At 49.6% G+C, this 24546-nt stretch overlaps 1 protein-coding gene across 15 annotated transcripts in view; it reads left to right on the forward strand.

The window, feature by feature from the left end:
• LOC147633684 (Zinc finger C-x8-C-x5-C-x3-H type family protein) overlaps positions 1-24546 on the forward strand; it is a 113245-nt gene that overhangs the window by 67275 nt on the left and 21424 nt on the right. For all 15 annotated transcript variants that reach the window (XM_086804673.1, XM_086804676.1, XM_086804674.1 and 12 more), the window contains one exon: positions 4744-4991. In XM_086804673.1, the coding sequence (XP_086660799.1) occupies positions 4744-4991 (248 nt within the window). The remainder of the gene's footprint in view (positions 1-4743; positions 4992-24546) is intronic.

Consider the following 24546-nt stretch of genomic DNA (forward strand, 5'->3'; position numbering starts at 1 on the left):
CAATACAAAAGCTTCTTCTGAATGCTCATAAGAAGCGGGGCAATCTGCTGCTCAGGTGACAAATCTAGTCCAAATATCGCACTGCTGTACCAGGAGGAATCCATCTAAAACCCGGGTCTGGGCTCCATGCCGGAGTGGGAGCGCTACTTATCCAAAAGGCCACTGTCTTGCGCCAATTGATCAATGCTCCCGAAGCTGCACTAAAATCCTGGAGCGATTGCTCTGCCCGCTGAAGATTGGCCTCTTGGCCATGCAAAAATAAACTCGTGTCATCAGCAAACTCAGCATCGAGCAGGTCCTCCCCCCGGACTGGGAGCTGAAGTCCTCTCAAACCAACCTCCTCTGCCGTCAGATACATGCTCATAGCCTCAGCAAAGAAGAGAAAAAGAAACAGGGCGAGAGGACACCCCTGACGGACTGAGCTGGTCAACTCAAAACTCGGCCCCCGTCCTCCTGCAATCAGCACCTGGCTACGAGCTGTGGAATATAGAGCCGCCACCCCTCGAATCCAACCTGGCTCAAAGCCCAGGCAAAGCATAGTGCCCTCTAAGAAACCCCAATCGACTCTATCGTATGCCTTCTCAAAATCGAGAAGCATCATGACCAAGTCCTCACCAAGAAATCTAGCTCGGGCCGTCGCCTCCCAAAAGGTGAAAATGTTGTCAAGGATACTACGCTCCTTGACGAATCCTGTCTGGGTGCCATGAATCAACTCCCCCAGAAAGGGCTGGATCCTCAAACTCAAGGCCTTTGCTACGACCTTGTAGACAGTATTGAGGATCGTAATAGGTCTCCAATGCCGAATATCATCTGATACTCCCTCCCCCTTGGGGATAAGAAAGATCAATCCCTCTGAAAAGCTCTGTGGTATCACCCCAGTGTCCAAAACATACTGAAAGCCCCTGCAGAGGCCTGGCCCCAAAAGGTCCCAATAGCGCATAAAAAAGGCAAGCATCAATCCGTCAACACTCAAGGCCTCTGCAAGCTCAACCTCTGAGAGAGGCTCTCCCAGAACTGTACGCATACGATCTGTGACCCTCCTGTGCACATGGGCCTACACAGTCTGTCTGCAAGCATCTTGAGCCTCAGTGGCTGGCTCCGGTGAGAGCAGGTCTCTATAGAACCCAGTGGCAATGGCTCTGATCTCCTCTGGCTCAGTAGCTACCGAACCGTCCGGCCTCCCAAGCTGGCGGACTCCTGCTTGAGCATGGCGGGGTCCAGTAATCTCAAAAAACTCCCCAGTCACTCTATCACCAAGCTGCGTCCACTGAGAGGCCTGGCGGCGATAGTAAAACTCATGTCTCTGCTCCTCTGCCTCTCTAACCTCCTGGCGTGCATGGCTCAGCTGGGACGCTACCCACTCACATGTAGGTTGCTGCTCCTGAAGGCGTTGAAGCGAAGCAAGGCTACGTCTCAGCCGACGCTCCCGCTCGCGACCCTCTCCCAACCGTGTCAAGGCTGCAGCGTGCAAAAAAGAGCTGAGCCTGATGAGTCCCTCGGCACACTGGCCTGCTGCATCGTGGTCAGAGCTCTGACTATCATGCCATATCCTCTCAATGTCCTCAGCTAGACTAGGATCTGTAAGCACCCTCTCTGGGATCCTCAACTGCAAACTGGTCTCCCGTGTCCTCTCCTCAAGTGTCAAAATAACTGGCGCATGGTCTGAAAAAGAGGTGCCAGCGAGAATGCCAACGGAGCCCCCTCGCTCCCCTAACCTGTCGCCCACACAAAAGCGATCAATCCGTGATAGATTAGTCTCTCCCTGCCGGCGATCCGACCGAGAGAAACTAAGACTGTCCTGAGAGCGGGAGAAGGCCTCATGCTGCTATGCATCAGTGATCCTCAGTGTCATGCAAAATCGCTCCCAAGCTGCAAGCTCCGTACCGTGCACTGTAACATGACTGCCTCCCACCCTATCGGCCGGGTCCTCAAGCATGTTGAAGTCTCCCCCGACACACCAATGTGCGGCCTCTGGCAATGCATCTGTAACCTGGGTCCAGAACTCTGCTCTGGCACTAGCATGGTTGGGCGCATAGACATTGAGCACGCCAAAGAGCTCATCATGCGTCCTCAAAATGACATACTGTGCTCTACTAGGCACAATGATCCTGCGATCCACAATGGCCTGCCGCCATACATCCGCAATGACCATACATACTCCTCCCTGCCCACCCAAGGGGCCAAACCCTGCAGACCAAAAGGTGTCCCATCTACCAGGCATCACCGAACCATATCTCCGGAACCTGCTCTCACCCAAATGGTGCTCCTGCATCATCAAAATATCAATACTGCCCCCAACCAGGCATCTCTGAAGCTCCTGCCTCAAGCAACCACGATAACGTATATAATGTGTGCCGCCAAGGCCCTGTACATTCCATGAGATGATCCTCATGGATGACCTGCTGAGGTGGATGCTGTCTCAGCCGTACGGCGGGCCTTCGCTAGCAACTTGGATGGAGAATAGTACCCATCAGAGCGGCTACGAATCTGCCCACCCGGTGTGCTGCAAGAATCTCGGATCAGGCGCCAGTGGCTGTGTCCCATGGCGACTGCCTCCCGCTCAGACAGAGCAACCTCGTGTATGCATACATATCCAGGGTCGCGTGCTAAGTCTGCCACTATGCGAACGACCAAATGTCGAATCCCTGAGGCATCCGCACTCTCGGGATCAAAGAAAAAATGAGCCAACTCCCATAGTCGGCCTATCACATCTGTCACCTCCAGATCGCTCACATGGTGAGAAAACTCAACTGCCTGAGTCTTCAAAGTGCTAAGAGCGAGCTGAGTCCACTCCCGGTCGCGTGGGCCACAGAGAGGGAATGAGAAGGCCACCGCTGAATCAAGTGGCTCCTCCCCGCGGGCCGGAGGTATCACTACATGAACTCTGATGGGTGCTGGCTCGTGGGGGCCCTCTGCTCCAAAAAGCCGTGTGAAGGAGTAATCAAAAGCCTCCGAGCGCTGTCTAGTGTCAAGACAACTCAGCCGACTGCGGATAGAGGATATCCGTGAAGCCCGAATCGGCATGGTAAGTCTCCTTTGCGGTGCTCGAGCAAGGTCGGTGCTCAGAGCCCTCCGGACTGTAGGTGAACGCCAGGGGACTGCCAGGGCCTCCCGAGGAGCTGAGGCGAGCGGGGGGGGGGGGGGGGGGGGGGAGGGGGTGGAGGAGCCGTTGCCGAAACCGGAGCGGGGACGGGAGGAGGCGAAGGTGGAAGCGAGGCGGGAGGGGGGGACGGAGGAGGGGGGGTGGGGGCGAAGGAGGGGGTGCTGGCATCTCCTGGTCCTGAGTCGGCGTTGGGGTCTCCTCTTGGAGGGGAGCAAAGCTGTTCCTCATGGGAACCCAGTGATGCTGAGACTGTGGCTGCTGCTGCATCGGTCTCTGGGCGTGCTGCTGTGGCTGTCTCCCTCGACGGCGCCCCTATCCAGGCTGCCACTCTGAGGTCTCTGTGGGCTGAGCAGGTGTCCCGGAGGCTGCCTCCCGAGCCGCATCTGTGGACGGGCCATCAGAGGCCTGCTGCTGCGGTGAAGGTCGGGGTCTCCTGCGAGGATAGGCCTTGGCCAGGTGGCCGACCTGTCTGCAAATAAAGCACTGGTTCGGGAGCCCCGAGAACTCCACTCTCTGATCAATCCATCCCCCCCCATCCTAGGTAGCTGAATGACCTTCGGAAGGGAGGAGATGTTAGGAACCAAAACTCTGATCGAAGGTAGCCCAGCTGCTCTAGCCACCACTGAAGCTGCTGTGGGGAGCACTGAGCCCACCAGTGCTCCTAGCCTCGAAAGGAGCGGAAGGTACTCGCGGCGGAGTCTAGGGAAGCAAACTGTAACATGGAAAAGGCGCTCTCCTTGGTCAGCCGCTGCTGGGTCAAAGCCATGCTGCCAAGGTCTGAAGAATGCCCGAGCGCCCCTGATGTCAAGGGGACTCATGGCTAGGACCTGGGCCACGCTCTGGGCTGTCTCGAACTTGATCTGGTCGTGTCCACGGCCCAGTAGCTGAACGTCCAGGATCTTGCCGGGCCTGGAGAAGATCCGGGATCTCCCCTCTGCTGGGGCGAGTGCCGACTATACGGCAGATGGTGGAATGTGCCTGAAGGCGTTCCACCTCTACGGCGAGGCTCGCTTCCTCTTCTGGCGAAAGAGAGAGCCTGATGGTGGTATCCTCAGGGGCGGGCGAGGGGGCTGTGGAAGAGTCCCTCTGAGGTGGGGCGGGAGGAGCCTCCATCAGAGTCTGAAGCTATGGCGAAGGCGGAGCGAGTGCGTAGAATGGAGCTGCACACAAAGGGGCGGAGGGGGAAGGCGGAAGGTAAAAAAGGAAAGAACCCCCAGGGGGCGGAAAAAACCAGAAAGAAGGGGAAGGGGGGGGGGCTAAAGACGGCGAACCCTAGGGGGGGAGGCGGAAGCAGCGTGAAAGGAGGGGTGGTGGGAAAGAAAGGGCTGGCGGAGGGGGGGACTGGGCGCTGAAGAGGGGAGGGGGGCGCAAAGGCGAGAAGGTGGGGGGCGGGCGCTTCAGCGCAAGAGGGCCAGGCGGAGGGGGGGCGCATAAGTGAGGGAAGGCGGGGGGCGGAAAGGGGCGCGTGGGTGGGAAGGGGGAAGGGCATGCAGGCAGCGCGAGCAGGGGGGAGAAAGCGGGAGCTTCAGCGAGCGAACTACAATCATTATAAGCGTAAGCTCAAAGGTAAAGATCAATAATAAAGGATTCTCTTGGACTGTCTTTCAACTGCAACACTCTCTTCTTTGTTTCTGTTACAGGTACAAAATGAGAGGAACATGCTCACTGCAAAGAATAAGGAGTTTGAAGTTCTTCTTAAGAATCCTTACACAGGCCCAGCACCATCTGGCGGTGGCTTTCAGGGCAGTGGGACCCTATCACCATTTGTGTCTGCACCTTCAGATGCTGCAATGATGTCATTTGGAACAGCTGCACCTAGTTATCCATCGTCACCTTTTGGGGCATCAAGTCATCCCTCAGGTCCTTCACAAGACTCTTTTCAATCCAGGCACGTCCTTTCAGAGCATTTATCCAATAGAGAGTGAGAATATAGCCATGGTTTAGCAAATCTTGATATTTTTGTGGGAAATTTCTGCAGCTTTTTTGGCTTTTATAAAAAATGTATATGATAATCTTCTAGAAACATGTATGGAGAAAGTTGTACATGGAGAACATTTCGATTTTCTGTTGGTTGGAGGCGACAATTGGTTGCGATGAGGACCCCCTGTGGTGGCAGTTTTTCATGTCACGCTGTTGTTGAGTGCCCCAATGTCTCCTCCTTGGGACCCAGCTCTCTAACTTTACACTTTCCTCAACTTATTTAAGCAGTATCTGGCTCTGGTTTCCTTGTCTCTTCTGGCCTCTAGCGAGTCTTGTGCACAAATTATACCACACATCTTTGGTCCTCATATTCTATGGCCCGTCAAAGAGGCCCAACTCCCTCATCAGGAAAAAAAGAAGAGACAATGTATGATGAGCTTGCCACCCTAGAAGCCTCTGAACCCTCTGTTCAGGAACTGAAAGCGCCTTTTAATTTCGTAGTATGCTTTGAAGATGGCATTCTTCTCGGTCTCCATCTCATGCATATACTGTACTTGCAGCTCTCAATACTCTGGAGTGAGTGCCATCTCTCCCACTTTCAATGTGAAAAACCTACAGACCCCTTCTGAAGACACGAGAAATTCATGGACTTTTGAGGCCACAAGAAGGTATAGCAAAAGTAGCATAAAGATGACAAGCTTAAGTAATCCTAGCACAGAATCAGTTTATATGCCTTAATGATTTCACTCTCCCAAACAAATCAAACCCTTCATACATGCACTAGCAATGATTTCCAAGACCACATCCACTCTAGAGGACATTGCAAGGGACCCAAAGAGGAATTCGATACATGTTTCTTAGACGCAGTACACGGCCTCTTGAAAGACAAGCTCTTCTCATGCATCGTTATAGCAGTCACTAGCTGCGACCTTTTAGGATTTTCCCCATATGGGAATTTGGTACAAAGCTTTGGAAGATAGGTTTTCCTTGTTTGACGTGATTCATGTGTAGGGTATTTCAGTGTCTTGTGTACGTGTGCGTGTACCCCTGTTTATGTATCTGTGTGTGTGTGTGTGTGTGTGTATGAACAGCCCTTAAAGGGGTGTGAACACTCACTTATGTGTGTGAACCCACCCTTAGGTGGATGAGATATATTGTGTGTGTAGTAAGCAGTGATGTCAATGGCCATGCCATGTGCCCCTCACCTACTAGTGTGATTTGTGTGAGTCAAAAGATAAAGGTTTGCAACCAATAAAAAAGCATGTATTTGGTGTACTTCAAATTAATCCAATACACATTGAGTCATGCAATCATCTCTCTCTAGAGCATTGAGTTTCTCTCTCTAACCCTCTCTCTCTCTACATTAGATCATATTGGGCAGGCTTCAGGAGAGGGCACTCCACACTAGATCATATCTTTACACTAAGGGGGATCATTGAGGAGGGGAGAGCTCACGGGCATCGGATATACTGCTGCTTTGTGGATTTCTGCAAAGCTTTTGATACCGTCCCACGGGCCAGACTGATGAGGAGACTGCAGGATATGGGAGTGCCAGCAGAGATGCTTTGGGGGATCATTACACTCTATGAGTCAGTCACAGGCAGAGTATGGGCTCCAGGAGGTGACTTAGAGATCATACACAACACTATCGGGGTGAAGCAGGGCTGCCCCTTGTCTCCTACTCTATTTGGTCTATACATTGACGAGATCTCGGATTACATAGACAGACAGGGAGGACCAGGAGCACATTTGGCAGGAGTCTTGATACCGATCCTCTTGTATGCAGATGATATTGTGCTTATTTCTGATTCACCAGAGGGGCTGTAGAGACATTTGGATGCATTACAGGCCTGTTGCGCGGACCGAGACTTCACTATGAACCTTGGAAACACCAAGGTCATGATCTTTAACATCTCCTCACAGTGGATAAGTAGATCTGCAGTAGAGTTTACATACAATGGAGAGCCTGTGGAGTATGTTACCTCATATCTATACCTTGGGATCACTTTTGTTGGAGGCGGCCGAAGCTAGATTGATGAGGGGATATGCAGCCCTTGGCTCGCTAGAGAGGCAATGCTCACAGATACAGTTTCAAGAGCTGAGGACGAAGCTTTGGCTATTTGATACTCTAGTTACACGTGCACTACTGTATGGTGCCCCCATCCGGGGTCCTAGCTTATACCACAAGAGGAGACAGAGGAGAGAGCTGGCCGAGACAGATACAGAGGAGGTATATGATGGGTGGAAGCCGATGGAGAGGCCCCTAGTGGCGATGATCTCACACATGATTAGGAGTAAGCCATCAGTGCCACATGAGATTGTGCGAGTAGAGATGGGGGTTGCACCGATAGTGACAAAGGCTCTACTCCAGACAATGACATACTGGCACATGCTATGGGAGCTTCCACTTGATAGATACCCCTGGCTATCCCTGGAGTCCTTGAGATAGTTGACACATGAGGGAGATACATAGTGCTGGTATGCACAGGTAGGCACTTGGTTTGGCATGCACGGTATGCAGATGGAGGCACTCCCCCCGTTCCAGTACAACATAAAGACCCCATCATTTTCTCTCAGCCGCATAGAGCGGAACAGGGTTATGAGGAAGGACATTGTCAGACTGGATACTCAGAGGACATGGAGTTCACCTAGTCGTCCACTGGGGACGAAGATGGCCTTCTACAGAGATCACCTCGTATGCCTGACAGAGGATGAGTTCATCATCCGCCCACGCTACATGGACACACATCTATCTTTTGGGGTGAGATGTGCGATCGGCCAGATCTGCACCTCGTCCCACCAGCTGAGAGTGGAGACTGCCAGATATGGGCCTAGGGCGGCCGCACGAGAGGACATGATTTGCCAGCTCTGTCACACAAAGCCCGAGACAGAGGATCACTGCCAGATTCGGGGAGCTTCCATTGCCTCTTTCGAGCTGGGTTCGAACCACTTTCCAGGATCATGGACTTCTCGGATCAGAGATTCCTGGGACTTTTTCTTCTAGAGCCCTGTAGACACAGGGAGTCCTTAGTGAGATCCAAATCAGCTGTACTTGCTCAAGGACCAGCATAGAGAGCTCTCACCGACTTCTTCCATACCAGAACTTCGAGGGCCGATCCACCCATCATACCCAGACCACAGGCTCGTGTAGGAGCTCGGCCGAGAGGTGTGATACTTGACAGAGCCATTGAGTTATGCAGAGCTCGATGCCCTAGATCCCATGTCCACGCCACCACAGGAGGATCCGGGCCATCATCTCCCATCATCGCAGGACCTTCTATTGCGAGCTTAATTTTACCACCTTGAGAACCATGTCACAGCGGCCCATGAGGGATGTATTAGGGTGATATGAGAGCTCTCTGCTCATGTACCTAGATCAGATTTTATAGTTCTAGATTTTTGTTATCTTTCTTTATTACTATTTTGTACCCAGGATGATGTACCTCATGGATATGATGGCTATGTACTGCTAACCCTAACCCTTAGGCCTATGGCCTTCAATTGGTATTAGAGCACAGGGCCAAAAGTCAGTAGTAGCTGCAACGATCAGAGACAGTGCAGTAGGATGATGGCTTAACCTGTGATTGCCAATTTCAAATATTGATGCCATCTATCGCCACCAGTTTTCACAGAGTCGCCTTCGAACTCAACTTCCACATCTTCATTGCATTTTTCTTTCATATTTTATTAAACCTTAAGTGGCCACATTAGTTGGTTGACTTATGAGCTGGCCGCTCCCGTCGCGTGTACTGGTGCCTCTAGCTGGGCTGCTTAGCCACATCATTAGCACCAGCATCGCGAGAAGATTTCTAGGGGTAGCAGCCAGCTGTTGCGGCCTTTGCCTGTCACTGTGACCTGGTGCACGACAACTTGAAGCCAGTTCCTGTCACCATCGTTGTTCTCGCCTCCATCTGTGCCGCCGCCATCATCATCATCATCATCATCATCAGTAAACCGACAAAGAAAAATGCATTCGTGAGAGCCCAAAAGGTAACACAAGAAACTCGTAATGACCATACCACGTCCAGAATCGCGTCTTAAAGACGTCTTCCTCAACTATCCGCATTTGGTGATAACTAGTACGAAAGTGAATCTTCGAAAAATAGGAAGCTCCTTGCAACTTATCAATCAAATTATCTACTATGGGAAGGGGATATCTATTACTGATGGTAACTTTATTCAACTTTTTATAGTTGACACACATTCTCCAACTTCCATCCTTCTTGTGCCTCAAAAGTGCCGGTGCCTCCCAAGGAGATTTGCTCTTATGAATCTGTATCATCTTGAGATATTCCGACAACTGTAGGGCAATCTCATCCTCTTCCGGTTGGCTCTTGTAAGGTGCAATTCTCACATGCTGAGACTTGGAACTAGATCAATTCTATGATCAACTGATCGACTGGGTGGAAGACCATGAGGTAACTCAGTTGGGAAATTGGCAAACTCTGCCCTGATTTCTCTAAAGCATGTCTTCCACATACATCAAGACTAACTGAATTAAACTCTCAATTAGCATAAGGTGAGACGATATCTAGAGCACATTGGAACACTTCATAATTAGAATCCTTTACTATATTAGGAAGTTCAACCGAGTTTACAGGTGTAGTGGATGGGACATCAAAGTCACCTTGTAGACAAAACTGGACACCGTCCGTGACAGAAGATAACTTATGACCCTTCCAGTCTATCTACAGATTGTGGTTATGAAACCACCCTTTACCTATAACATCCACTCTATCTAGATTCATAATCATGAAATCTAGTGGTTTTGAGTAGCTTTGTATAGTTATAGTTATCGACGATCCCAAAATTGTGTGCCTGATAGCACGTCGACATGATACTGGTGATCACTTGGTTGCGCCTCCACTCCCAACTTCTGCACAAGCTTGGCATTCATAAAGTTGTGACTACTCCTAGGGTAAAAAAGAATGTGTACAGTTTTCCCCATGACTGACCCATACATCCGTATTAGCTCCATAGGAGTGTGAACTTTCAAATTAAAGCTACAACCCTTGGAAGGACTCTGATCTCAGGTGTTAACTCATTCAAGTATACACCCTGTTACGGTCGTGGATTGAAGGTGCACTCCCCCCCCTTGCCGTCGAGCTGCCTCCCTGCATCCCCCCCCCCGTCAAGAGCAGGTTCCTAGGCCGTGGAGCACCAAGTACCGACCTTGGATGACCCATTGGTCGGAGAGTGGCAGACAGTTGACCCCCGCCTGCGTTGCTTGCCAAGCACCAGAGCTGAGCGTTGCCACCGTGCGCGCCAGGCTAGCAGCATGCAGGAGGATTCGGTTCTGTCAGAGAACCGTTACGAGCACTTATCACAGGATCTGCCCGCAGATGGCGGGCCCCCTCTAGTCACGGAAAAGCCCCCCCCCACCCCCCCCCCCCCCCCGCGCGATTTGGCGGCCGATTCCTTGTCGCGACTCCTCTTCTGGCCCTCAATGTCCAGTGGGGGCCGATTGACCCCACCCTCTCTTCGTCGAGCCTTCCCCAGTAGCCTTCCTCCCCAATGGATGCCTCTCAATAGCGTTCCTCTCCAGCCTCTCCGCCTTCCCGCTCCCTCTTGCCACTTCCTTTGCTGCCTCCCCCCCTCCCCCACCCTTGCCTCCGACTCTACCTGCAGTCGCTCCATCTGCCCCTTCCACTTCTTCCATGCTCCCCCCCCCCCCCCCCACACACACACCTCCCCCCTGCCTCTCCTGTTGGGTTTTATGCTGTGTATGCACCCAGAGGAGTGCTAGTGATCATCAGTAGGTTACTGGGGCACTTTTTACTTCAGTTAGTGGAGGTTTTTTTCCCCCCGTTTAGTTCAGTTTCACTTATATGCAGTTTATAAGTGTTTTGGTCCACCCGGCACATTTATGGCCGGACATGTGAACACTTATCCTTTAGGGTCACTATCATGTGGCTATTGTACTTGATTTTTCAATCATTCAAGCATATTGGAAGTCGTGTTCTCTCATCTTGGTTTCCACACTTGCTTGCTTGAACCTGTGTAAACCCTAACCCTAACCCTTGAGTGCCTTCAATTGATATCAGAGCATTGAAGCTCTGCATTGCTGCTGCCCGTACAGCATACGTACACACCATTGTGCGCCGCCATCAGCTCAACGTGCGCATTAGCTGCCCATACGTACAGTCAAGCGCCGCCTACAACCTCAGTACCTGGTCGCCTTCAGTCGGGTACTGTACCTGCATCGTCTTCAGATACTGTACCTGCCCGTGCCTGGTCGCCTTCAGTCGGCCTTCAGCCCGTACACCTGTGCGCCGCCTGCATCACCTTCAGCGTACGTGTACCAGCCCGTAGAGTCAAGCGCAGCCATACAGCTGTGCGCCGCCTTCTGTAACTTGGTCGCCTTCAGTCGGGTACTGCAACAGTCAAGCGCCGCCTACAGTACCTTCATTTGTACCTGTTTCGAATGAGTGCGCCTGTCATCATCTGTACCTGAAACAGCAGCACACGCGTATACTGTACCTGATTTGAAGACTGCGCCAGGACAATACTGTGGAACTGGTAGTACACGACTGCAATAGTACAGTCAAAGTACATGAACAGTACAGCACCTCGACTGAGTTGCTGAGTACCTGCACAATACAGAAGTGGTAAGCATTACATATTTTGAATATTGGGCATTTTCATTTTCTCTGTGAAAATATACAGGCACAACAGGCAGATTTTCTAGCAAGAAAATATACAGGTTTTTTGCACAGTTTGGGTGCAGCAAATTTGGGCATTTTTGGGGCATTTTGGCATTGTGTACGCCATTTGCTGCTCTACTCAGTCATTGGTGCATTGAGCTGCACATTCAGAGGATTGAGAGTGCAGGCAGATTTGGGTGAACTGTATTCAGTGGAGTACAGTTGTTATCAGGGTTTTTGCTATTGGGTTTTTTGGTAAACAGGTACAACATTGTGCGTAAAGCATAATGGCAAATCAACAGCAAAGTGATGTATTCACATATTTGTCTAAGGAAGACAAATTGGATGGCACGAACTACTCCTTGTGGAGTTTTATGCTGAAAAATGTGCTTGTGGCAAAAGGTCTTTGGGATTTTGTTAGTGGTGATGAACCACGTCCAGGTCCATTGGCTCCAAAGACTCCTCCCCAAGGGGGTGCTCGTGGACGAGGACAACAGGTACAGGCTCCAAGATAGCCATTGCCTGTTCAGAGAACAAATGCTCAAAAGACATGGGATGCCAGGGATGCACAAGCTTTGTCACTCATTGCATTGTCAGTACAGACGTCCATTATACCTCATATTCGTTCAGCTGGCTCTTCACAGAATGCATGGGTGACTTTGGAGCAGATGTATGCTGCTCGTAATGAGGCTAGGATCTCATTTTTGAAAAGAGAGCTTGAAAAGAGAAGGCAAAGGAAGCTGGGATGTCAGTTAATGATACTTCTAAAGCTCCTCCAGAGACTGCTTCTTTTGTTGAGGACAGGGATTACTGTTTTTATACATGCAGCTATGATGCCTCTTGGTCTTCACAGGCACTCAGTTTGACAGAGCATGCATGTACTTGGTATTTTGATAGTGGTGCCTCAAAGCATATCACATCTCGCAGGGGTTTGTTTAGTCATGTTGGCCCTGCCCCTGTTGGCAAAACTGTTCAGTGTGCCAACAATGCTTCATATCCAGTTTGTGGCATTGGGGAGATTCAGCTTACAGCCATTGATGGCTCCATTCTCCGCCTTACAGATGCCTTATATGTACTAGGGATAAAGAAGAATTTGTTGTCCATCTCTTCTTTAGCACATTGTGGAATGCAGGTCTACTTTGATGATGATAAATGCATGGTCAGAGACAAAGCAAATGCCTTGACCTTGATGCTTACTGGTACATTATGTCATGGACTTTATGAGTTGGATGCATTTCAGCTAGTGGATCAGTCTGCTTATCATGCATTCACTCTTACTCCAGCTATGGTTGATGCGGAGTTATGGCATGCTCACATGGGGCATGTAAATTTTGGTAGTCTTATGCTTATGCAGCGACATAATATGTTTACAGATCTACCTCTCATGGAGAAGCCTCCAGATCACATTTGTGAAGGATGTATTTTGGGAAAAATGCACAGGTTTTCCTTCCCACGTGATTAGGCTCTAAGAGCAACTGCAAAGTTGCAACTTATACACAGTGATCTTTGTGGTCCCATGCAGACGAAGTCATTAGGTGGTTGCTTTTATTTTGCAACATTTATTGATGACTTCTCTCGTATATGCTGGGTCTATCCTTTAACACAGAAATCACAGGTATATGATGCATTTTTGGCCTTTGTAGCACTTGCTCAGACAGAGTCAGGATGCAAGGTGAAGACTCTCCGTTCTGACCGAGGGGGGGAATATATGTCACATGTGCTGAATTCCTTTCTTGGGAGTAGAGGTATAAAACATCAGTATACTACTCCTTACACTCCACAGCAGAATGGGGTTGCAGAAAGGAAAAATCGGTCACTCATGGAGATGGCCAGATGTATGCTAAAGGCAAAAAGACTACCACATATCTTTTGGGTGGAAGCAGTAATGTATGCTTGTCATATTTTGAATCGATGTCCCACAAAGGCATTGGTTTCTATTACTCCTTTTGAGGCTTGGCATGGCCGCAAGCCTTCTGTATCGCATTTTCGTATCTTTGGGTGTCTTGCATATGCACACATACCCAAAGAGTTGAGGAGGAAGCTTGATGATAAAGCCACAAAATGCATTTTTGTTGGGTATAGCCGTGAGAGCAAGGGCTACAGGTTATATGACCCACTATCCAGGAAGATATTCATCAGTCGGGATGTGTTTTTTGATGAAAAATCAGAATTATCCATGGCTGGTTATGAGGCAAATCAGGCTGAAAATGATGTGTTTGAAGGTCTACTACCCATGGAGTTTCATTCCACAGTTGGTGATCCAACTCATGAGGGTACTGGACAGCCAGCAAATGATGTAGGTGGTGCAGAAATTCAGCAGCCAAATGAGCCAGAAGCTGAACCAAATATGGGACAACAGGCACCACAAGTCAGACATATACCTAGATGGTATTTGAGGACATTACAGGACAGCCATTTAGAGGGTCCTCTTGCTGGTCGTACTCGTAGGGAAACAAGGACCAATGAGCATGCACACATCATGGATTTGAATCTGGTTATGGCAGCCAGTTTACAGGATGATGATGAGCCTGATTCATTCGTGGATGCACGAGATAATGTGCATTGGAACAAAGCCATGCAGGATGAGATTGATTCTATTAAAAAGAATCAAACATGGGATTTGGTTGATCTGCCCAAAGGCAAGAAAGCCATTGGTACTAAATGGGTCTATAAGTTGAAAAGACATGCAGATGGATCCATTGACAGGTACAAAGCCTGTCTAGTTGCAAAGGGCTATGCACAGAAGAAGGGCATTGATTACGAGGAGACATTTGCTCCTACATCCCGTATGTCGACACTTAGGTGTGTCATTGCATTGGCTGCACATCGTGGTTGGGTTGTTCACTAGTTGGACATAAAGACTGCATTCCTACATGGGGACCTCGAGGAGGAAGTTTATGTATTTCAGCCCATGGGATTTGCAGAACATGGTCATGACGGGAAAGTTTGCAGGCTGAAAAAGGCCTTGTATGGTTTGAAACAAGCTCCACGAGCTTGGTACGCAAAAATAGATGCTTTTCTACTCACTCAAGGATTTGTGAACAATCCATCAGAGGCCACTCTGTATGTAAAGAAAGAAGACACAGATCTGCTGGTCATCAGTCTTTATGTTGATGATCTCTTGCTCATGGGATCAAATGATGACAAAATTGCAGCTTTTAAGGAGATACTGCAACAGACATTTGACATGTCTGACTTGGGCCTTGTACATTACTATTTGGGCATACAGTTTGTGCAGGATAACAGAGGCATTGGGTTGTTGCAATCACGTTATGTTGCTAAACTTCTGGAGAAGTTTAAATTTCAGGATTGCAAGCCTATTAGTACTCCTATGGAGCCTGGGATGAAACTGTCACTACAAGATGACAGTGTTTCCTTTGATGCCACTACATATGCTCAGGCTGTTGGGTGCCTCATTTACTTGTGTAATACAAGGCCAGATATTCAGTATGCAGTCTCTCAGTTGAGCAGATTCATGCACAGCCCACGGTTGTCACATTGGCAAGCTGTGAAGCGTGTATTCCGTTATTTGCAGGGTACCTTGTCTCTTGGGTTGCTTTATCCTGAGGGGGGTGACATGCAGTTACACGCTTACAGTGATTCAGATTGGGCTGGTGACTTTGATACCAGACATTCCACTAGTGGAAATTGTTTCTTTCTTGGCGCTTCATGCATTTCTTGGCTAAGCAAGAAACAGACCACAGTGGCCACTTCGTCTTGTGAGGCAGAGTACAGAGCAGCCTACACTACTACTGTTGAGTGTGTTTGGCTGCGTCGTCTCATGACTGATATGGATATTTCAGTGGAGGAGCCTACACCTATCTATACTGATAGTCAGAGTGCCATTGCTGTGGCCAGGAATCCTGTGTTTCATGCTCGCACGAAACACATTGAGATTCACTATCATTTTGTTCGGGAGAGACTCCAGGCAGGAGATATCAGTTTGATCTACTGTCCTACAGATCAGAATGTGGCAGACATCTTCACCAAGGCTTTGAATTTGTTTCCTTTTGGTGGATGATGTACAGTGATCACATATCACTCCAGGGGGGTTTGTTGGGTTTTATGCTGCGTATGCACCCAGAGGAGTGCTAGTGATCATCAGTAGGTTACTGGGGCACTTTTTACTTCAGTTAGTGGAGGTTTTTTCCCCCAGTTTAGTTCAGTTTCACTTATATGCAGTTTATAAGTGTTTTGGTTCACCCGGCACATTTATGGCCGGACATGTGAACACTTATCCTTTAGGGTCACTATCATGTGGCTATTGTACTTGATTTTTCAATCATTGAAGCATATTGGAAGTCGTGTTCTCTCATCTTGGTTTCCACGCTTGCTTGCTTGAACCTGTGTAAATCCTAACCCTAACCCTTGAGTGCCTTCATCTCCAAAGCTTTCCCATCGGCCCCTGCTCTCGTTGATCTGGAGAGGAGACATTTGGCGAGCTCCATTCGTCGCCTGATTCATCGCTTATCTGAGCCGGTGGAGATGACCATTGCGGCCTGACCAGTGAAGGATCTCCCACTCGAGTCTCCGCGGGCCCCCTAGGATCTTGGGGCTACCTGTGGATTATAGTTTCTTCTGGTGTCTTCCGACGGAAGGGACAGACAGTTTTGAGGAGACCGTATTCTCTATTCGGACATGCGTGGTCTTCCACCACTCCAAACCCTCTACGCGAGAGAATGGCGTGATGATTTTCTTTCCCCTTGAGCGTAGCCCCGGGGATAGACTGGGATCCAGAGTCGATGGCCGTTACCATTCAAGGCGAGGCAGTTGAGCTATCACATCATCTTCGAGATCTCGGCATCACCGACGTTCTTACTCATCTATGGCCTCTGGCTAGGATGAAGCTTGGTGGATCAACCTTCAGAGACCAGGAAGGGGAGATCGTGTCCTCTAGCCTGGAGGTGCTACTCTTTGTGTTCATGCATACCTCTATCGCAGTATCTCTCCCCCCTTCTTACAGGTATCTTCCTTGTGATTGATGGAGGACGGAGTACGCATACTCTCGCGCTCGGACAGAGTGGCCCTACATGGAGGGCAGGATCCACGCTCACTCGGCCTGACCAGTGAAGGATCTCCCACTCGAGTCTCCAGGTGGGCCCCCTAGGATCTTGGGGCTACCTGTGAATTATAGTTTCTTCTGGTGTCTTCCGACGGAAGCGACAGACAGTTTTGAGGAGACCGTATTCCCTATTCGGACATGCGTGGTCTTCCACCACTCCAAATCCTCACGCCAGAGAATGGCGCGATGATTTTCTTTCGCCTTGAGCGTAGCCTCGGGGATAGAGTGGGATCTAGAGTCGATGGCCGTTACCATTCAAGGCGAGGCAGTTGAGCTATCACATCATCTTCGAGATCTCGGCATCACCGACGTTCTTACTCATCTATGGCCTCTGGCCAGGATGAAGCTTGGTGGATCAACCCACAGAGACCAGGAAGGGGAGATCGTGTCCTGCAGCCTGGAGGTGCTACTCTTTGTGTTCATGCATACCTCTATCGCAGTATCTCCCCCCCCTTCTTACAGGTATCTTCACTGTGATTGATGGAGGACGGAGTACGCATACTCTCGCGCTCGGACAGAGTGGCCCTACATGGAGGGCAGGATCCACGCTCACTTGGCGCGACTTCGCACAAGGACAGATTGTGACTATTCCTTATCTAAACCTGTGCCCAAGCCCCTTTGAGTGGAGGGCAGTTCGGATAGTTCCGCCTCACACAAAGTTTGATATGAGGATTGTCTCATGGAACATTCAGGGTTTAGGGGGGCCTGAGTGCTTTCATAGACGAGGCGTGCTTAGAGGAGAGCTTCAGGGAATTATGGTGGGGGAACCTATCAACATTCTTTTCTCTAGGAGCATCACCTTACTGAGGGGCGCACCCGCTGCTGTGGGAAGATTCTACCAGGCAGGAGTCATACTTTTTGGTCCCCATCCTTTGGCCTTTCAGGGACGCAAGGAGGAGTGTCTCTCTTTGTTAGTGAGTAGCTTTTGCCATCTGTGACAAGATCAGGAGTCATAATTCTAGGACGTGCTCAGTGGGTTACCATTCTGATGGGTGAGGATAGCGTTGGCTTCCTCAACATTTATGCCCCGAATATTGTTGCAGGTCGAGCTATGTTTTGGAGCATTGTCCGACAGGACAGATTTGGAGGTGGCACGGCCACAGTCTCAGGAGTGGAGTACTCTCCATAGGAGGAGATGATACTGATTCTTAGGGGACAGGACCCTTGGCATCTCCCAGAGTTTGGGCGTAGCCCTGGGAGTCTTAGTTTCTCTCGATCGGATCGGCGGAGCAGTGGCCCCAACCTCTCTCGGTTGGACAGGTTTTACATTGATGAGTGGGCTTGCAGCCGTGGAGGCGTGGTTGGTATTCTGGCAGGCACTACTTTCTCTGTTCATGCCCTGGTTATTTTGTCCTTAGATCTGACCCCCCTCATGTGAGAGCCATTGCCACGGATTTCTTCTGATCTCTTCTCACTGGTGCCCCTTCATCCCCTCAGGTGATGGACGCACACGAGAGAGTCTGGAGGCACACGAGAGAGGTGGTTCCTTCCTCCCTTCGGTCTTTCTTATTGACTCCCTTCACTTCAGAGGAGTTGGTGGAGGCGGTGACAGCATTACCTAGGGGAAAATGCCCGGGGGCGGATGGACTTCTTGCCTCTTTCTTTCTTTGCCATTGGGACCTCAAGGAAGGTGCCCTTCGCGCTGCCTTCAATGAGATTATGCTGACAAGTGCCATGCCAGAGCGGCTCACAGTGGGCTTGATACATTTGATTCCCAAGGAGAGTGGTGACAGATTGGAGATCCGACAATGGAGACCCATCACCCTTCTAGGGACGGCCTATAAGATTTTGGCCAAGGCCATTAGTAGGTGACTTCAGCCTTCTCTCCCAAACTTGATCCACGACACTCAGATTGGTTTTGTTCAGGATCGGAGCATTCTGAACAACATCTTTACCTTTTGGAGGCGACAACTTCGACCAGGATGTGGCAGCAAGATCTCATTGTGCTACTCCTAGATTTTGAGAAAGCTTATGACAGGGTGGATTGGAGCTTTTTGGAGGGCACTATGAGCTGGATGGGATTCCCCATGGAGTGGATTCGCAGAGTCTCAAGACTTTACTCAGCATCACACAGCCAAGTTCTCATTTAGGGAGCCCGAGGCAAATTCCCCCTTTCACACTCGGTTCGACAGGGCTGTCCTCTGGCATCGTACCTTTTTCTATTTGTCACCAAGGCCATGAGTAGTTTTCTCTTCGTCCAGGAGACCGGACTTCCAAGGATTGCTCCTTCACCTCCGCACGCAGGAGCTGCTGGACTCAGAGTTTGCAGACGACACAGCAGCCCACCTTGCAGGAGATGTTGGGAATCTCCAGAGATTCGTGGAGGCGATTGAGATTTTTTTGCCGTGCATCAAGAGCGCAGATCAACTGGCACAAGTCGTGTGGTTTTTGGGTAGGGTCATCACACGATGCAACTTGGCGACGAGTTGAGGCTTTCCAGTGGATCCGAAGGGACACTCTAGTTCGCTACCTCAGTTGCCACCCTGAGGAGCAGCTCGCTCCGCTTCTTCCGAGTATTCGGAAGAAGCTTTTATACTGGAGCTTAGTGATGCTATCCTTAATAGGCAGAGTGGTGGTGGCGAACTAGGTACTGTTTGCTACCTGTGGTACATCACTTCGTGTTGGGCCTTTTCTCGAGCATGTATTGGCCAGGTACAACATTTGATCCGGAACTTCTTGTGGGCCGGAAGTGATGGGCGGCGAGCTAGGGCCAAGGTGGCATGGTGAGTGATAATTCAGCCACGCAGCAGAGGGGGGCTTGGCCTCATTGATCTCGCTATTTAGGGCTGTGCCCTATTGGGCAAGTTGATTGTCAGAGGACTGCTACTCGGTGATGAGCCCTGGAAGGACTTCCTCTTGGCCCGGATTTCAGCCCACACTCCAAGCCTTGGGGGCCTGTGGCCGTAGAGTACTAGATGGATTTTCACAGAGATGCGAACCGGTGGTTTTAGCCCAACCTTTGTGGACAGATTTGTAGCCAATCTACTTTGTGCTTGGGATCATCTTAGGCCAGCCCTCAGAGAGTGTGTTCCAGTTGCATCAGAGGAGCTGCTTCGACAGACCCTGGTTATTAGGAACCCCCTGATCTGTTTACCTAGTGGCCACATGCTAGGGGCCCAACCGCATATATTCTGGGGCGTCTTGAGCATGGGACTAGCTAGGTCTCTTGGAGATTGGATTGCACACAGGCAGTTACCTCAGGAGGAGCAAGAGAGAGGCTTGACAGGGATCCGGGGTAGAGACATGCGCAACATTGATATTCCTCAAGAGTGGATGACTCCTATTCCAGACCTGACCCCCAGTGTGGTTAGGCTTGTTTACCAGGCACGATATTCTTGTGGCGGTCCATGGAGTAGGTGAGGACAATGGTCTGTTCACTTTCTCTATCGGATCCCATGACAGATTGGAGAGATTAGAGCACGCCTTGGAGGATCTCAGAGGCTGCACCTCGCAGGGGGCGAGGGTGATTGGTTTTCGGGCATGGTAGATCCAACACCGGCCAAGGTGGCCAGGGAGAGACTATAGCGGCTATGGAGGATTTGGGAGTGCCAACCTCTCACGCGACTGCGGTGGGACCCGGGAGAGTGGACTTGGCATGACCCCGTAGGTCGGGAGGAGACTCTGGATGCCCCCTTCTTTGCATACACAGCGCGGCTTGGCCGTAGGATCCAGATGCGTGAGATAGATGGCACTCCGGCAGCAGAAGCACACTGGTAATCTCAGGGCTTATCACAGTGCTTCCTTTCAGATTTTTGGAAGAGGCTTTGGGATAGCTTCCGGCCGAGGAAGATCACTCTCTTTCTTTGGCTGATGGCACAAAGGAGTTTGGCGGTCGGTACTTGGCTGGCAGTTGGAGATCGGTCAACAGCTTGCCTGAGGTGCGGCCATCCCCAGGAGTCTCAGTGACATTGCTAAAGGCTCAGAAGATTTGGCAGCGGATTCTTTGCATCTTCGCTATGGACAGGGCATCGACTCGTATCATCGCTTGGGGTACTGTCGCTTGGGCCACCGAGGCTAGAGTGGTTTGGACTTATAAGCAGTGGTGGAGGACTAGCCCTTCAGGTCTCCCACCATCGTATTGTAGCAGTACCAGTCACAGCTCCATCGACAGGTAAGTGGCGACCAGGCTCTTGCCAGAGATGGAAGATTTGCGTCAGCATAGCAGCCTGGCACATTTGGCATGCTAGATGCAGTGAGGCCATTGAGGGTACCCACACTCCGCCGGTTGAGACCATCAGGAGCATCTGGCTCGATATCATTCACACCCTCCGCGGTCAGTGGGGGAAGCTACAGGGAGGTTTTGACCGCATGCGGAAGCGGTGGGAAGCCTTCTTGAGACTTTGGAGGCTTGGCCCTTTCCTCATAGATAGAGGCGGTGACCCCATTTGGCATTACAGACCACCTGTGTGGTTGTTCCCTCCCCCCTCCCCCTGTATGAGATAGCCTTCTCCTCACAAAGCAGCCAGGCGGAGGAGAAGCATCTCTTCCCTTTTGATCACTTGTTTCCTGCCCTTATATGAGGCGAGTTTGTATCTATCCCGTCGTGGTTGTACTTAGCCCCTTGTGGTGGATTTTTCTTTAACTAATAGAAGGATATTTTTCCTGGAAAAAAAAAGAACTCTGTTTTGAAATAATAGTATGTACGGAGGTAATCTTACATTTAGTCTCGATCACATGGGCTCCCTTTGACTTTGACTTGCCTTTCACCTGCGGGTAGTTCATCCTCATGTGCCCTTGCTGACCACAAGTAAAGCACCAACCCTCCTTAATAAACTGAAGTGTCTGCTCTGCTTTCTTTGATTTCTTCAAATTGGGTTCACCTGTAGTCTGTGACTAACTGTGGGTCTCTGCAGGAGTCTGTGAAGTCTTTCCATGCTTAAACTTTCGTTTACTCTGGGATCTTCCGTGGTCTGTTACTAAGGGTTGTTGGGGTTTCTGCGATTGTTTCTTTGCCATAGTCGCATAAGTCGCATAAAAAATCTTTGCATGTCGGATAGCATTATCCAATGTTTTGTTGCGATTATTTCTAATTTGGACGGACCTGATATATCCATTAGGCACTCCATCCACGAAGAATCCCAAAATAGTGATGGAGTCCATGTGAGTGTCCAAGCATGGAGTTCTCTAAACATCTGCAAATATGTGTCGGAAGGCATATTCTGCAATTGAACACACTGGAATTATATGTGACTGCCACTCGATTGATGAAGTTTTTTTATGGGAGATGGTATTGATGGGTATCTGGTAATATGATTGCTACTCAACCGATAATGTTGTACTTAATCCTCGGCCTGTAGGAGCTCTTCCTGGAATACCTACTCAAAATTTACGCACGTTTGTGGGCTTCACTCGTAACTCTTTCCACCAGGTAAGGGCTTTTCCTGTCAAGATTCCATGTACCATCTGTATCTTTTTATCCTTGGGGAAAGGATAAAACTCAAAGTGCGTACCCCATTTGTGAAGCCAAGAGTCAACTATCTCTTGAGTCTTCTGTTTCCGCTCCCCCGTAAGGGTTCTGGAGATAAAGAGGGTGCAACTAAAGCTGTCCTAGCTCCCCCTGCTGTCACCAAACCCACCAAAGTTGCTTGCATGTTGGCCAGGTTCACAATTGGATGCACAAGCAAGGTCATCCGCCAAAGTTGCTTGCATAACAGCAATGGTGTTGGCCGGGTCCCCGATTGGCTGCTCAAGCAAGGTCATCCTTGCGTCGAAGTCAACCTTAGTGACTAAGTCATTGACCATCACATCGTCATCATGATAGCTGTCATCAGATTGAAGATTCTCGGTTATCCCTCGATCGTTTCGTACTTCATCAGCCATGACAAACCCAAGTTAATTAGCTCTTGTGCAAGGAAAACTCATGTGTCGAGATGAAGTGTCGCCCAAAATCCTGCGTACTTTAAGCCCTCTTAATCAAGGAGATTGTTCTTTGAATGTGGAGAACTTCTAAGAACTAAAGTGCTTTTCAGTTTTAATATAAAAACTCACATGTGCTTTATTAACTTATAGCTTTCCTCTTTTTTCGCAAAAAAGCCATCGCTTATAAGCAATAAAAAGAGATCTGCTTTTTTCTTCCAAAAAGCGATGCTGCGTTTTCCTAAAAGTTTTGGCCTGTTTTTTTAAATCTCCTGCGCATGCTTTTTGGGGGCTTTCTCCCTTGTGCATACAATCTTGGCCCCTTGTGCTTTCCTGCACACAGTACCTGCTGGCTGACCCACCCTGCTGTGCGCTTCTCTGCTGCCCATGGCTCTGCTGCAGCAAAGCGCCAAGGGGGGTGGCTGCCTAGGCTGAGCCGGCTGCTGCTCTTGGCTGGCCTGGCCTGGCTGCCCCAGCACAGCCATCCTTGGCTGCCCTAAGGCTGGCCTCTTGGCCACCTTCTGTACCAAACCCAGCCTCCTCAGGCCCACTGCGAGTATTTGCTACATCCCTAAACACACATCAAATCAGCGATTGCTTCTCCTGTCCCCTCTAACACACGTCTGCACATGCAACCTTGAAACCAACAAAAAACCTTGTATGACTTTTGTAGAGCATCGATTTGATAGAAAGAGAAATGAAGAAGTTGCTCTGATACAACTGGATAAAGGCCGTCCTTGAAACTCCCTAAACACAGCTGAAAGCCAAGGTTAGTCCTTAACCAAATCATGAGGTAACAGGCTAGCTCACCTCCCAACTTTGACCGGCATCCACCAATCTCCCTCGAGCCAAGGCAAGGGCTTCGTGTACAATCCCATAGGTCCATATCCAACTGATGCATCCCATACCACCGAAGCTTGCATGTAGGCCTTTGACACGCCAACCTACGTACTCGCCATGTGCGTGGCATGAGCGTGTCTGCCCTCCCAGTCCAAGCTAGACCATCACGGGGTGCATCTGTATAACTATATCTCGTAATAACCCAAGCTTTCACTTATATAGTGATAACTATGTCATAAATAGCTAACTCACTATCAAGGCCATTAAGCTTGTTTTATCTATCCAGGAACCCTAGCCAAGTATCAGTCTGCTAATCCCTAATCTCGGGGCTTCCCAACCTTGGTGGATTAGTTTCCTGTCCAAGTACGTAACATGAAGACTTCTCGAGGTAAGTCCAAGCTTTGGCATGTGGGTATGCATGTTAAAGAAATGAAAAGTGATTGGTGGATATCGAAGAAGCTTGCAAGCACCGTAGTAGCAACTTGGAAAAACTTCAAGAAGATGTTACAACAACACTTCTTGCCGGTCAATTTCGAGAATATAGAGTGGGATGAAGGCAAATAGGTGGCATTGTATGTAGCAAAGTTTTGGAGGGCATGTCTCTAGATAACTCTCTTTGAGGTTTCGGATGTGGAGAAAATGAGGAAGTTTGAGTCAAGGTTTCATCCCACCATCCAACGAGGGTTGGAGGTGTACCCTATCCAAACTTAGCACTAGCTCATCAACTCGGCCACCACTGCAAACAATTAATCCTTAAATGGAGAACGGTTCCGTCTCATCCATATATTTCCATGAATTAGATGCTTAAAATGAATAAATCGCTCTTGCAAATCTTCTATTACAATGCTTTGATAGAAGTGAATGGGAACAAATATCTGTGAGAGAAGAAGAAAGAAAGAAAGTTGTATTAACGTCATCAAAAGGCCAAAATGACCTATGAGACCAAAAGGTTACATCATATCCATGAGGTACATCATCCTGGGTACAAAATAGTAATAAAGAAAGATAACAAAAAATCTAGAACTTTAAAATCTGATCTAGGTACATGAGCACAGAGCTCTCATATCACCCTAATACATCCCTCATGGGCCACTGTGACATGGTTCTCAAGGTGGTAAAAC

This window comes from Cibotium barometz, chromosome 11 (assembly GCF_041138505.1).
Source record: "Cibotium barometz isolate CiBa-2024 chromosome 11, ASM4113850v1, whole genome shotgun sequence".
In the NCBI taxonomy this organism is placed as follows: domain Eukaryota; kingdom Viridiplantae; phylum Streptophyta; class Polypodiopsida; order Cyatheales; family Cibotiaceae; genus Cibotium; species Cibotium barometz.